Genomic DNA, 16,053 nt, shown 5'->3' with positions numbered 1-16,053 from the left:
ATGCTACTGATAAGATTTTTCTCACAATGAAAACAAACGCCATGAAATATGAAAAACTGCTACGTCAAAAAAAGATTTTGTAAATGCAGCAACATTCAAACAGTGCCACATTATGCCAATGTAAAAAGCAGGGTGCTGGTGGCAAAACTAGATGTAAATATTGTGACTGGCTACAAAAGTGGCAAGCAACATGCTACCCTACTCACTGCAAAACAAATGCTATTTACCATGTTTGCAATATAGCCCAAAAACCCTCCTTAAGACACAAAGAATGCAAAATGCAACTAACAAAAAATGAGCCCAAGAGCTGCAAGTCTGCACTGCACACATGTATGTAAAACGTTAAATTGTTTGATAGAGCAATAAATCGACCCATCAAAGATTCTTTTCCAAACCATTTCACCCCAGAAAAGCATGGTACCAGGCCACGGGAAAGCTTGCACTCATGGAAAACTGATGGGTACACAGGAGCACTTGGAATAGAGCTTAGCACTTCCTGCACACGATGCAGATGCTCCAATAACTGGACTTTTTGCTACCTTCAATATGATGATGCACGGATAAAGATTCTCCTCTCTATACCTCATATCATGAACGGTTTCTTGGTCTTCCGAATACAAATGAAGTAAAAAAGAGCCGCGAGTGTGCACTGCACACATCTGTGTAAAAGGTTAAATTGTTTGACAGTGCAATAAATCGACCCATCAAAGATTCTTTTCCAAAGCATTTCCCCCCAGTAAAGCATGGTACCAGGCCACGGGAAAGCTTGCACTCATGGAAAACTGATGGGTACAGAGGAGCAGTTGTAATCAAACCCAGCACTTCCTGCACACCAGGCAGATGCTCCAATCACTCGACTTTTTGCTACCTTCAATATGATGATGCAAGGCTGAGGATTCTCCTCCTTACACCTGCCATCATGAAATATTTCTCGGCTTTCCGAATACAAATGAAGTAAAAAAAAAGAACTAAGAGTGTGCACTGCACACATCTTTGTAGAAGGTTAAATTGTTTGATAGTGCAATAATTCGACCCATCAAAGACACTTTTCCAAAGCATTTCACCTAGAAAAGCACGGTACCAAGCCACGGGAATGCTTGCACTCATGGAAAACTGATGGGTACAGAGCAGCACTTGGAATAGAGCCCAGCACTTCCTGCACACGAGGCAGATGCTCCAATCACTGGACTTTTTGCTCCCTTCAATATGATGATGCAAGGCTGAGGATTCTCCTCTTCATACCTCCCATCATGAAATGTTTCTTGGTCTTCCGAATACAAATGAAGTAAAAAAAAGAGCTAAGAGTGTGCACTGCACACATCTGTGTAAAAGGTTGAATTTTTTGATAGTGCAATAAATCAACCCATTAAAGATTCTTTTCTGCAGCATTTCACCCAAGAAAAGCACGGTACCAGGCCACGGGAAAGCTTGTAGTCATGGAAAACTGATGAGTACACAGGAGCACATGGAATCAAACCCAGAACATCCTGCACACGAGGCAGATGCTCCAATCACTCGACTTTTTGCTACCTTCAATATGATGATGCAAGGCTGAGGATTCTCCTCCTTACACCTGCCATCATGAAATGTTTCTTGGCCTTCCAAATACAAATGAAGTAAAAAAAAGAGCTAAGAGTGTGCACTGCACACATCTGTGTAAAAGGTTGAATTTTTTGATAGGGCAATAAATCGACCCATCATCAAAGATTCTTTTCAAAAGCATTTCACCCTAGAAAAGCAGAGTACCAGGCCACGGGAAAGCTTGCACTCATGGAAAACTGATGGGTACATAGGAGCACTTGTAATCAAACCTAGCACTTCCTGCACACGAGACAGATGCTCCAGTCACTGGACTTTTTGCGCCCTTCAATATGATGACGCAAGGCTGAGGATTCTCCTCTTCATACCTCCCATCATGAAATATTTCTTGGCTTTCCGAATACAAATGAAGTAAAAAGAAAAGAACTAAGAGTGTGCACTGCACACATCTTTGTAAAAGGTTAAATTGTTTGATAGTGCAATAATTCGACCCATCAAAGACACTTTTCCAAAGCATTTCACCTAGAAAAGCACGGTACCAAGCCACGGGAATGCTTGCACTCATGGAAAACTGATGGGTACAGAGAAGCACTTGGAATAGAGCCCAGCACTTCCTGCACACGAGGCAGATGCTCCAATCACTGGACTTTTTGCTCCCTTCAATATGATGATGCAAGGCTGAGGTTTCTCTTCTTCATACCTCCCATCATGAAATGTTTCTTGGTGTACCGAATACCAATGAAGTAAAAAAAGAGAGCTAAAAGTGTGCACTGCAAACATCTTTGTAAAAGGCTAAATTTTTTGATAGTTCGATAAATCGACCCATCAAAGATTCTTTTCTGCAGCATTTCACCCAAGAAAAGCACGGTACCAGGCCACGAGAAAGCTTGTACTCATGGAAAACTGATGAGTACACAGGAGCACATGGAATCAAACCCAGAACTTCCTGCACACGAGGCCGATGCTCCAGTCACTGGACTTTTTGCTACCTTAAATATGATGATGCAAGGCTGAGGATTCTGCTCTTTACACCTCCCATCATGAAATATTTCTTGGCTTTCCTAATACAAATGAAGTAAAAAAAAAAAAAAAAAACTGCGAGTGTGCACTGCACACATCTGTGCAAAAGGTTAAATTGTTTGATAATGCAATAAATCGACCCATGAAAGATTCTTTTCCAAAGCATTTCCCCCCAGAAAAGCATGGTATCAGGCCACGGGAAAGGTTGCACTCATGGAAAACTGATGGGTACACAGGAGCACTTGGAATAGAGCCCAGCACTTCCTACATACGAGGCAGATGCTCCAATAACTGGACTTTTTGCTCCCTTCAATATGATGATGCAAGGCTGAGGATTCTCCTCTTCATACTTCCCATTATGAAATGTTTCTTGGTCGTCTGAATAAAGATGAAGTAAAAAATGAGCTGCGAGTGTGCACTGCACATATTGATGTAAAGGGCTAAATTGTTTGATAGTGCAATAACTCGACCCATCAAAGATTCCCTTCCAAAGCATTTCACCCCAGAAAAGCAGAGTACCAGGCCACGGGAAAGCTTGAACTCATGGAAAACTGATGGGTACACAAGAGTGACTAGAACCAAACCAAGCACATCCTGCACACGAGGCAGATGCTCCAATCACTGGACTATTTGCTCCCTTCAATATGATGATACAAGGCTGAGGATTCTTCTCTGTATACTTCCCATCATGAAATGTTTCTTGGTCGTCTGAATAAAAAATAAGTAAAAAATGAGCTGCGAGTGTGCACTGCACATATCGGTGTAAAGGGCTAAATTGTTTGATAGTGCAATAAATCGACCCATCAAAGATTGTTTTCCAAAGCATTTCACCCAAGAAAAGCATGGTATCAGGCCACGTGAAAGCTTGCACTCATGGAAAACTGATGGGTACAGAGGAGCACTTGGAATAGCGCCCAGCACTTCCTGCACACGAGGCAGATGCTCCAATCACTGGACTTTTTGCTAACGTCAATATGATGCAAGGCTGAGAATTCTCCTCTTTATACCTGCCATCAAGAAATGTTTTTTGGTCTTCCTAATACAAATGAAGTAAAAAAATAGATCTGCGAGTGTGCACTGCACACACCAGTGTAAAGGGTTACATTTTTTAATAGTGATATAAATCGACCCATCAAAGATTCTTTTCCAAAGCATTTCACCTAGAAAAGCAGAGTACCAGACCACGGGAAAGCTTGTACTCTTGGAAAACTGATGGGTACACAGGAGCACTTGGAATCAAACCCAGCACTTCCTGCACACAAGGCAGATGCTCCAATCACTGGACTTTTTGCTACCTTCAATATGATGATGCAAGGCTGAGGATTCTCCTTTCTATACCTCCCATCGTGAAATGTTCCTTGGTCATCCGAATACAAATGAAGTAAAAAAAAAGAGCTAAGAGTGTGCACTGCACACATCTTTGTAAAAGTCATATTGTTTGATAGTGCAATAATTCGACCCATCAAAGACACTTTTCCAAAGCATTTCACCTAGAAAAGCACGGTACCAAGCCACGGGAATGCTTGCACTCATGGAAAACTGATGGGTACAGAGCAGCACTTGGAATAGAGCCCAGCACTTCCTGTACACGGGGCAGATGCTCCAATCACTGGACTTTTTGCTACCTTCAATATGATGATGCAAGGCTGAGGTTTCTCCTCTTCATACCTCCCATCATGAAATGTTTCTTGGTCTTCTGAATACCAATGAAGTAAAAAAAGAGAGCTAAAAGAGTGCACTGCACACATCTTTGTAAAAGGTTAAATTTTTTGACAGTGCAATAACTCGACCCATCAAAGATTCTCTTCCAAAGCATTTCACCCCAGAAAAGCAGAGTACCAGGCCACGGGAAAGCTTGAACTCATGAAAAACTGATGGGTACACAAGAGCAATTAGAACCAAACCAAGCACTTCCTGCACACGAGGCAGATGCTCCAATCACTGAACTATTTGCTCCCTTCAATATGATGATGCAAGGCTGAGGATTCTCCTCTTTATACTTCCCATCATGAAATGTTTCTTGGTCGTCTGAATAAAAATGAAGTAAAAAATGAGCTGCGAGTGTGCACTGCACATATCGGTGTGAAGGGCTAAATTGTTTGATAGTGCAATAAATTGACCCATCAAAGATCCTTTTCCAAAGCATTTCACCCCAGAAAAGCAGAGTACCAGGCCACAGGAAAGCTTGTACTGTTGGAAAACTGATGGGTACACAGGAGCACATGGAATCAAACCCAGCACTTCCTGCACACGAGGCAGATGCTCCAATCACTGGACTATTTGCTCCCTTCAATATGATGATGCAAGGCTGAGTATTCTCCTCTTTATACTTCCCATCATTAAATGTTTCTTGGTCGTTGAATAAAAATGAAGTAAAAAATGAGCTGCGAGTGTGCACTGCACATATCGGTGTAAAGGGCTAAATTGTTTGATAGTGCAATAAATCGACCCATCAAAGATTCTCTTTCAAAGCATTTCACCCCAGAAAAGCAGAGTACCAGGCCACGGGAAAGCTTGAACTCATGGAAAACTGATGGGTACACAAGAGCAATTAGAATCAAACCCAGCACTTCCTGCACACGAGGCAGATGCTCCAATCACTAAACTATTTGCGCCCTTCAATATGATGATGCAAGGCTGAGGATTCTCCTCTTTATACTTCCCATCATGAAATGTTTCTTGGTCGTCTGAATAAAAATGAAATAAAAAATGAGCTGCGAGTGTGCACTGCACATATCGGTGTAAAGGTCTAAGTTGTTTGATAGTGCAATAAATCGACCCATCAAAGATTCTCTTCCAAAGCATTTCACCCCAGAAAAGCAGAGTAACAGGCCACGGGAAAGCTTGAACTCATGGAAAACTGATGGGTACACAAGAGCAATTAGAATCAAACCCAGCACTTCCTGCACACGAGGCAGATGCTCCAATCACTAAACTATTTGCGCCCTTCAATATGATGATGCAAGGCTGAGGATTCTCCTCTTTATACTTCCCATCATGAAATGTTTCTTGGTCGTCTGAATAAAAATGAAATAAAAAATGAGCTGCGAGTGTGCACTGCACATATCGGTGTAAAGGTCTAAGTTGTTTGATAGTGCAATAAATCGACCCATCAAAGATTCTCTTCCAAAGCATTTCACCCCAGAAAAGCAGAGTAACAGGCCACGGGAAAGCTTGAACTCATGGAAAACTGATGGGTACACAAGAGCAATTAAAACCAAACCAAGCACTTCCTGCACACGAGGCAGATGCTCCAATCACTGGACTATTTGCGCCCTTCAATATGATGATGCAAGGCTGAGGATTCTCCTCTTTATACTTCCCATCATGAAATGTTTCTTGGTCGTCTGAATAAAAAAATAAGTAAAAAATGAGCTGCGAGTGTGGACTGCACATATCGGTGTGAAGGGCTAAATTGTTTGATAGTGCAATAAATCGACCCATTGAAGATTCTCTTTCAAAGCATTTCACCCCAGAAAAGCAGAGTACCAGGCCACGAGAAAACTTGAACTCATGGAAAACTGATGGGTACACAGGAGCACTTGGAATCAAACCCAGCACTTCCTGCACACGAGGCAGATGCTCCAATCACTGGACTATTTGCTCCCTTCAATATGATGATGCAAGGCTGAGGATTCTCCTCTTTATACTTCCCATCATAAAATGTTTCTTGGTCGTCTGAATAAAAATGAAGTAAAAAATGAGCTGCGAGTGTGCACTGCACATATCGGTGTAAAGGGCTAAATTGTTTGATAGTGCAATAAATCGACCCATCAAAGATTCTCTTTCAAAGCATTTCACCCCAGAAAAGCAGAGTACCAGGCCACGGGAAAGCTTGAACTCATGGAAAACTGATGGGTACACAAGAGCAATTAGAATCAAACCCAGCACTTCCTGCACACGAGGCAGATGCTCCAATCACTAAACTATTTGCGCCCTTCAATATGATGATGCAAGGCTGAGGATTCTCCTCTTTATACTTCCCATCATGAAATGTTTCTTGGTCGTCTGAATAAAAATGAAATAAAAAATGAGCTGCGAGTGTGCACTGCACATATCGGTGTAAAGGTCTAAGTTGTTTGATAGTGCAATAAATCGACCCATCAAAGATTCTCTTCCAAAGCATTTCACCCCAGAAAAGCAGAGTAACAGGCCACGGGAAAGCTTGAACTCATGGAAAACTGATGGGTACACAAGAGCAATTAAAACCAAACCAAGCACTTCCTGCACACGAGGCAGATGCTCCAATCACTGGACTATTTGCGCCCTTCAATATGATGATGCAAGGCTGAGGATTCTCCTCTTTATACTTCCCATCATGAAATGTTTCTTGGTCGTCTGAATAAAAAAATAAGTAAAAAATGAGCTGCGAGTGTGGACTGCACATATCGGTGTGAAGGGCTAAATTGTTTGATAGTGCAATAAATCGACCCATTGAAGATTCTCTTTCAAAGCATTTCACCCCAGAAAAGCAGAGTAACAGGCCACGGGAAAGCTTGAACTCATGGAAAACTGATGGGTACACAAGAGCAATTAAAACCAAACCAAGCACTTCCTGCACACGAGGCAGATGCTCCAATCACTGGACTATTTGCTCCCTTCAATATGATGATGCAAGGCTGAGGATTCTCCTCTTTATACTTCCCATCATAAAATGTTTCTTGGTCGTCTGAATAAAAATGAAGTAAAAAAATGAGCTGCGAGTGTGCACTGCACATATCGGTGTAAAGGGCTAAATTGTTTGATAGTGCAATAAATCGACCCATCAAAGATTCTCTTCCAAAGCATTTCACCCCAGAAAAGCAGAGTAACAGGCCACGGGAAAGCTTGAACTCATGGAAAACTGATGGGTACACAAGAGCAATTAAAACCAAACCAAGCACTTCCTGCACACGAGGCAGATGCTCCAATCACTGGACTATTTGCTCCCTTCAATATGATGATGCAAGGCTGAGTATTCTCCTCTTTATACTTCCCATCATTAAATGTTTCTTGGTCGTTGAATAAAAATGAAGTAAAAAATGAGCTGCGAGTGTGCACTGCACATATCGGTGTAAAGGGCTAAATTGTTTGATAGTGCAATAAATCGACCCATCAAAGATTCTCTTTCAAAGCATTTCACCCCAGAAAAGCAGAGTAACAGGCCACGGGAAAGCTTGAACTCATGGAAAACTGATGGGTACACAAGAGCAATTAAAACCAAACCAAGCACTTCCTGCACACGAGGCAGATGCTCCAATCACTAGACTATTTGCTCCCTTCAATATGATGATGCAAGGCTGAGTATTCTCCTCTTTATACTTCCCATCATTAAATGTTTCTTGGTCGTTGAATAAAAATGAAGTAAAAAATGAGCTGCGAGTGTGCACTGCACATATCGGTGTAAAGGGCTAAATTGTTTGATAGTGCAATAAATCGACCCATCAAAGATTCTCTTTCAAAGCATTTCACCCCTGAAAAGCAGAGTACCAGGCCACGGGCAAGCTCGAACTCATGGAAAACTGATGGGTACACAGGAGCAATTAGAATCAAACCAAGCACTTCCTGCACACGAGGGAGATGCTCCAATCACTGGACTATTTGCGCCCTTCAATATGATGATGCAAGGCTGAGGATTCTCCTCTCTATACTTCCCATCATGAAATGTTTCTTGGTCGTCTGAATAAAAATAAAGTAAAAAATGAGCTGTGAGTGTGCACTGCACATATCGGTGTAAAGGGCTAAATTGTTTGATAGTGCAATAAATCGACCCATCAAAGATTCTCTTCCAAAGCATTTCACCCCAGAAAAGCAGAGTACCAGGCCACGGGAAAGCTTGAACTCATGGAAAACTGATGGGTACACGAGCAATTAGAACCAAACCAAGCACTTCCTGCACACGAGGCAGATGCTCCAATCACTGAACTATTTGCTCCCTTCAATATGATGATGCAAGGCTGAGGATTCTCCTCTTTATACCTCTCATCATGAAATGTTTCTTGGTCGTCTGAATCGAGATGAAGTAAAAAATGAGCTGCGAGTGTGCACTGCACATATTGGTGTAAAGGGCTAAATTGTTTGATAGTGCAATAAATCGACCCATCAAAGATTCTCTTCCAAAGCATTTCACCCCAGAAAAGCAGAGTACCAGGCCACGGGAAAGCTTGAACTCATGGAAAACTGATGGGTACACGAGCAATTAGAACCAAACCAAGCACTTCCTGCACACGAGACAGATGCTCCAATCACTGAACTATTTGCTCCCTTCAATATGATGATGCAAGGCTGAGGATTCTCCTCTTTATACCTCTCATCATGAAATGTTTCTTGGTCGTCTGAATCGAGATGAAGTAAAAAATGAGCTGCGAGTGTGCACTGCACATATTGGTGTAAAGGGCTAAATTGTTTGATAGTGCAATAAATCGACCCATCAAAGATTCTCTTCCAAAGCATTTCACCCCAGAAAAGCAGAGTACCAGGCCACGGGAAAGCTTGAACTCATGGAAAACTGATGGGTACACGAGCAATTAGAACCAAACCAAGCACTTCCTGCACACGAGGCAGATGCTCCAATCACTGAACTATTTGCTCCCTTCAATATGATGATGCAAGGCTGAGGATTCTCCTCTTTATACCTCTCATCATGAAATGTTTCTTGGTCGTCTGAATCGAGATGAAGTAAAAAATGAGCTGCGAGTGTGCACTGCACATATTGGTGTAAAGGGCTAAATTGTTTGATAGTGCAATAAATCGACGCATCAAAGATTCTCTTCCAAAGCATTTCACCCCAGAAAAGGAGAGTACCAGGCCATGGGAAATCTTGAACTCATGAAAAACTGATGGGTACACAGGAGCAATTAGAATCAAACCAAGCACTTCCTGCATACGAGGCAGATGCTGCAATCACTGGACGTTTTGCTACCTTCAATATGATGATGCAAGGCTGAGGAGTCTCCTCTTTATACATCTCATCATGAAATGTTTCTTGGCTTTCCAAATACAAATGAAGTAAAAAAAAAAAACTGTGAGTGTGCTTTGCACACATCTATGTAAAAGGTTAAATGATGTGCGTGGGGCTAGAACCATGCATGGGCTCAGGCCACGTGGCTACCGAGTCATGAGTACAAAGCCAACACTCTACACAAGAATCCTAGCGCACAAATTCAGAGCTACTGAGTATAAACTTGCCCCTTCAATGAAACAGGTGTAGACGTTGAGGTATCCGTTTCAAGATTCTCACGCTTCTAACACACTAATATGGCTCGGTGTTTGCACTCAACTAATAACTCCTAAATAACCCCTTTCATGACAGTAAATAAGATACTCTATATTATAACAGCATACAAAACCTCAAAAAGGCTGTGCACTACAAGAAAAGTCATTCAATCCTATTTATGCCTGTTGCTGCACACAATGTTTTAAGCTACGTGATATTTTTAAACCTCTGCTAAAGTTAGCTGGGTCGTTTGGGATAAGGTCAAAAGGGCGGTAGCTGCAATAAATGCTTCGTGTCAACTTAATGACCCCATGGGTTGGTCGATACTGCTGTTTTAAGCAGTGTATTAAAAACACTCCAAACACAAAGGATACGAGTTTATGCAGAGTCCTCCAGATGCTTTCACAAGCAAGAAGCCCATGTAACTCTCAAGCTTCCCCTGGGTGAGTGCCTGAATCAATTTGAGTGAGGTGGTCAACAGTGGACGTGGCTCCGCCTCCCGAGATAGTTCAGGATTCAAGACCAGTTCCTTGAATGCCGTCTGCACATGTTTTTTAAGCAGCAGAAGTGCTTCTTCAGACCTAGATGAGGATGACATTGAGGCACCATACCAAGACTGTAACGCCAAATTGAAAGTAATCCAATGCAGACACACCTAGTAGCCAACTCAGCATCATCTGAGGCCGAGAGGTATTCCACGAATCCAGACATCTTGAGATGTGCCCACTTTTTTGTGATTAGGCTGACACATATTTCTTCATCCTTTTGCAGCTGGAAGAACAAATCAAGTGCAAGTAGAATATATAACTGTGCCGAGACTGTTGCAGTGATACATCGTTTCTTAACTGAAGGCAAAGCTTAGCTTACTGACTGATTTCCTGCTAGAAGCTTCAAGAGAGCTATGAATTTGCTGAAATCATTTACTGGGCCTTTGGGCTTTCTCTACTCATACGAATGGTCTTGTCATCCCACAATAGTCTGCTGTTTGACAGCAGCATCACTTTAAAGTAGAGCTTCTTTTACAATTTTTTACTCTCCACTTTGTTCTAAATTGCCTGGCCACCAATGCTTCTGAATTAAATCTGGAAAACCTGAAGGGCGATGCTTTCGATAAGACTGGCATCTTTGGACCGTCACCTGGGGCCCAGCGCTATAAGACTTGACACGCAATTAATTGGCACCTGATTGCATCTCACTTTGACAAGTTTCTTTTGTATTTGTTGAGGCCCTGCTGCTACCAGTACTGAGTGTCCTCTTGTACGTTCTCAGCATGACCAACTACAATGTTAAGCCTCAAGCAAGCAACAACCAAGGAAATTCAACACTGAAATAAAGGAGAATCAAGACAAAGCCTAGCAGGCACAACGTTGGACAAGCTGATGACAGTGAGGTCGTCCGCCACAGGGTCAAAGCATGAGAGAAGACTAACACCATTTGAGGACGTTTGAATCCTTGCCTAGAGAAGCAAAACTTACAATAGAGGCTCTCTGTTTCACATCTAAATCAACTATCTATAAACGTGAACAGCTCTTCCCAGATTTGCCAGTTCTCAAAAAGTTGCTGGACATGACAGTCACTAACAACTGTTGGCGAAGGTTTGTGTGGACAAGGAATGGAAGAATTTTCGCTTATCGCAAGAAATGATACACAATCCTTACACGCCAAAATGAACATGATGTTAACTTGATTGCCTCAGTGGATGTCATCATGACCTGGCCATACATCTATACTTACATTGGCTTGAGAGCGGGATGAACAGTATTGTTACTTCCGAGAATTTTAGGGAAATTAATTGAGAACAAGAATAATTTGTAAGGCTTTTCAATCGATTTATTTTTAATTTGAAATCCGCACTGGCTGCATGCTGCGAACTGCGGAAAAAGCAGGAAATTCTGATAGGCACTAGAAATTATTTTTTAGTGCATTATCTTGGTATAACGTATATTGAAATGCAGCTGAACAAACAGGCTTTCACACATAAGATATAAATTCCTTAACAACGTACAATAATTTTACAAAAATTTAAAATCTTAAAACTATTGCGAAAAAACACGAAGTTGGAGACGCTTGAATATAGAAGCAAGAATTTAGATTTAAAAAATTCCAGAATATACAAAATATGATAAGTTGTCGCTTTTTGTAGTTGAAGTTTGGGGCGGCTATGTGTAGGTCTCTTTCTTTGATGCAAAAACTCTTTTTGGACAGCAGACAAACAGGCAATTCTAACTGCTGTTAGAAAATGTTTTCCAACAAATTTTTCAGTTTTTATGATCTGTACCAAAATGCAGTTCACAGAAAAAAATTGGGATGCCCAAACTTAATACACAAAAGAGAAGAATATACAGAATTTCTTAATGATAAACATAAAAAGTTGGAAATGCTTGACTATGACAGTCAAAGCCACAATAAAAGAATTCCAGAATACATAAAATGTTTGGTTTGGTCCATGGGATTTTGTTTTGCTCTGCCTCTACTGTAAGCGCATAGCGTAGTGCAGCTCTCTACAACCTGCCATTGTGTACCACTTCCTGACCTAATGCACCGAAAAACTCAAAGTTGCATCTTTTCAGACATGTAGAGAAGCTGGCTGGCGATATAAGAGATAAGAATGTATGGTAGTAGTGCCTCATTTTGTGCTTTATTCATCTTGTTACTGCTAGCATGTGACAGTAATAAGCGACCCTTACGTACAATGGAACACCCGTGTTCTCATGAGTTACGAACACCACAACCCACTGGACTTGATTACCTTTTTTGGATGGCTCACTTCTCCGGGCAGACTTGTGGTGCATGAGATGTTCTTTTTAGAGCATCTCACAGATATGCACAGATAAAAAAATACCTAATCACCGTAATGCATAGTCTGCCTGATGGCAGCACTGACAGCCTCTGCATCTGTCTACAGAACAGTCGAACCTGGATATATTGAACTCGAAGGAGATAGCAAAATAGTTCGATATATCGATAACTTGATATACAAAAATCGGCTTGAGATGCTGCTTACGATCGCGAAAAATGATACCGTATTTGTCGCTTACAGTGCAGTCCACTTATAACTATACCAGATATAACAATATATCGCTTATAACGATCAAATTATTGGGCATTATCAGTTTTCCCATTGCACCCATGTAAAATAACCATCTGTAACGATCGATTATCGGCGGTATATCAGATACGATAGCTTTATCACCGCTCGGTACATCTCTACCCTGAAAAATGTTTTATTAAAAAAAAATACTAAGAAACTGACGTAAAAACTCAACATAATTGTATTTTTTTTTTAAATATTGTTGAACCTTTGTATGCAAAACAGTGTTCCCATTTTCCTCTTCTTCATTAAGCGCGATGACCTCACTGCATCTATGACTGTTCGCTCTTTCGTTTTATAATGCTCTTTTAACAATTCTGTTTGCCTTCTTCACTGCTATATATTCTAAACGTTCCTTTTGTTTGTGATTTCGTTTATTTTTGCTCCCCCCTTATGTAATGCCCCGCCTAAGGGTCCTTAAGGGAAAATAAATGATGATGATGATGATATAAGTGGCAAGAATAGAATGGCGTGGAGAAATCTCCGAGGACCATTGAGTGCGGTTAGGAAATGAGCACTACCACCATCACAATCGCTTTCTGTAGCCGCGCAAAGGGGGCAGCCGTATCGTCATCGCCGATTGTGGGTCCATGGAAGATGGCGCTGACCACAACGACGGCGCAATAGCTCTCGAGATAAAACAGCAGATTCATCGGGATTTCTAGCAGGGTTTCAAGGCTAGAAGCTTCACGAAAAAACACGGGCATTCGCACTTTACAATTTTAACGATCATCAAGGCTAGTGATGTCCTGCAGTTCACCCAGTCACTGATAGGTTTTGTGCATGCAAAAAGGACTGCCACAGCGTACGCGCTACTGGAAGCAATTGTCAGCCTATAGACCTTATGCAAAATTGCTGCCATCTATCGACTGCCGCGCACGTTTCCGTCATGTTCAAGGGTAGCTGCATTGCGGAGCGGCAAGTGGCATAGAGGGTTGCGCAGCCGACTGCGTTAATACTCGTTGTTGCCGATAATATCGACATACTGTTGTGCCCCTTGTAAGCAAAATTAAAATAAGGGTGTAGAAGAAAAGAAGCAGCAAGTTACATCCCTTGAGCTTTTTCTTTTTTTCCTTGAGGCTCGTGTTAATCTGCTCTCGCGTGGTTGTCCCGCTAGGCGCACTTTCGGTCAACGGCGCATCTAAATTGTAAAGTATCTTATTTAGCGTGCATTTGAAGATTGCAAATCAGTTCCCGGTGCTAAGGCAGACGAAATATATCACCTACGGTGTGTTAAATTTGCCTGTAGACGGACTTCGCATCGCCTTTTCGCATAAAAGATGTGCAAGAGTGTTCTTCCTGATTTCCTTGCTGCGCTAATCCATCTCAGTTTTTAAGGTTTCATGCATACAATCTGTCAACAGATTTCGCCCGTATGTATACATCCAGGTATCCAGACAGAACAGCTTTCGGCACTTCAAAGGCGCCAGACTGCTCTCTTAAATTCCAGCGCGATATTCTAACGTCTTTACGCATTCGATTCATTGATGAATTGAATATAGTCGACTTCGTCCACGCTTCAGTTGTTGAAATGCGTCTCCAGAACACGACTTGAAAAAGAAATGACTCAGAATACATACGTGGCAGCAACTGCCCTAACGTTTAGCTGCTCTCGTCTACCGCGAGTTCGCCTGATTGTTGTTGCTATAGTGATGGCGATCACCGCGCTGTTTGCTGTTTTTTATTAGCGCGAGTTTTTTTCTGAGAGTTGTGTGAGGTGCATCGAAAAGGAGTTCCGCCTTAATTTGGACCACGCCAGTTTTCTTTTCTCCCATCCATATCACTGAATAATTCTGTTTCTTCGTTTAACCTTCATGGCGCGCCATGAAAACAGTGTAAAGAGGTAGGGATTGAAACTGTCAACCATTTGACACTATCCACAGAGCAATATCGTTTGTAGCGAGCCTTACCGCGCTTAGCAGTGAGGTTTGCTAGTGAGGCTATCACAGTAGAAGCAAGAATGAGCGCACACGTCTTACAACTTTATTTTGTCTAAAAGTACCCAGCGCTATACATGTATGCATCACAATTTCTGTATGCCCATTGCTTGGTACATTCTACTACTTCCCTGAATTGCTGCTGGCAAATAATGTTTATTGCTTTGCAATACGGCAAAAAAAAAAAAAAAAAAAAAAACATCCCATGGATCACAGCTCCACAATGAAAACATTTGTGTTCTTTCAGGTGTCAGCTGACTGGACGCCCCATAAATTCGGACTATGCAAAATATGTTCGGTAGCTACAGAAAGAAAACCGCCATTTAACACTAGACAGCCCGTATACGTTCGCTACTTTTTCGCAGAACGATTTCATGAAGAATGTCGCTATTGTCGAATATTGCATGAGAACACAGTGCGATTAGTTTTTACATTCAATATCTTCACAAGTAAAGAAAGCCATTAAACCTCGTTCGCCCCCCTCCCTGTCTCACTACTGAGCTCATCCCTGACATGGACAACAAAAAACAATTGAAATATTTCAATTCCGTCAAGAATTACGGAGAGAAAAAAAACAAAATGCGGTATTGGAGAGGAGAAAGACTTAGCTGCAAAAACTGCCCATTGCACAAAGCACTGCTCAAATACGCGTCTACAAAGGAGCTTGACATTGCGTCTGGGTATAAGGCAGACCTCTGCTATTTGACTTCGCAGGCAGCAGTATCTGCTATATATTGATTTTCATGAAATAGAACCACAATGTGAAGGCAACAGGAGCTACATATCTGAGAAGGACCAGTGCGCATGGAATCACGTCGTTGACCTGTCGCATTTCGCCGGCAAATTCACGTGGTTGGGGTTTTTAGCCAGTAACATATAGAATATGGGATCTGCTATATGGTTGATTACACGCTAACGAGATACATCAGCTGCTAAACGTTCAGACAGAGGATGGAAACAGTAGTGCGCGCGCTTCAATGAGAACTGTGAAGGTCCATCAGAGCGCAGTGTTTATTAGGCATCAGTCTTATATTAAAAAACAAAACAAGAAACAACATTAAGCTCCTTCATGTACGCGTAATGACATCACAGAGATGCTTTACACCCGGAAGCAATATCCATATGTTTTGCACTTTCATGGACGCGTACTTGAGTAGCGTATCAAGGAATGCCTCGGAGCAACAACGAAGGTTTTGCCATTTGTAGCTACGCTATTAGCACCGTTCGCAAGAAGTTTTGGCAGCGCAGTATCGCTTCCCGATGTATAATTG

General features: G+C 41.8%; 1 protein-coding gene across 1 annotated transcript in view; it reads right to left on the bottom strand.

The window, feature by feature from the left end:
- Nucleotides 1-16,053, bottom strand: part of HPS1 (Hermansky-Pudlak syndrome 1 protein) — a 117,803-nt gene that overhangs the window by 28,460 nt on the left and 73,290 nt on the right. Inside the window, exons 9-10 of the mRNA XM_084591641.1 lie at nt 10,410-10,525; nt 10,129-10,335 (exon numbers count right to left, since the gene is read on the bottom strand). Coding sequence (XP_084447767.1) covers nt 10,129-10,335; nt 10,410-10,525 — 323 coding nt within the window. The remainder of the gene's footprint in view (nt 1-10,128; nt 10,336-10,409; nt 10,526-16,053) is intronic.

Source organism: Amblyomma maculatum, chromosome 1, assembly GCF_055883805.1.
Source record: "Amblyomma maculatum isolate TAMU_Amacu chromosome 1, ASM5588380v1, whole genome shotgun sequence".
Classification (NCBI taxonomy): Eukaryota; Metazoa; Arthropoda; class Arachnida; order Ixodida; family Ixodidae; genus Amblyomma; species Amblyomma maculatum.
The sequence above is the reverse complement of the archived record's forward strand: the minus strand, read 5'-3'. Positions and strand labels throughout refer to the sequence as shown.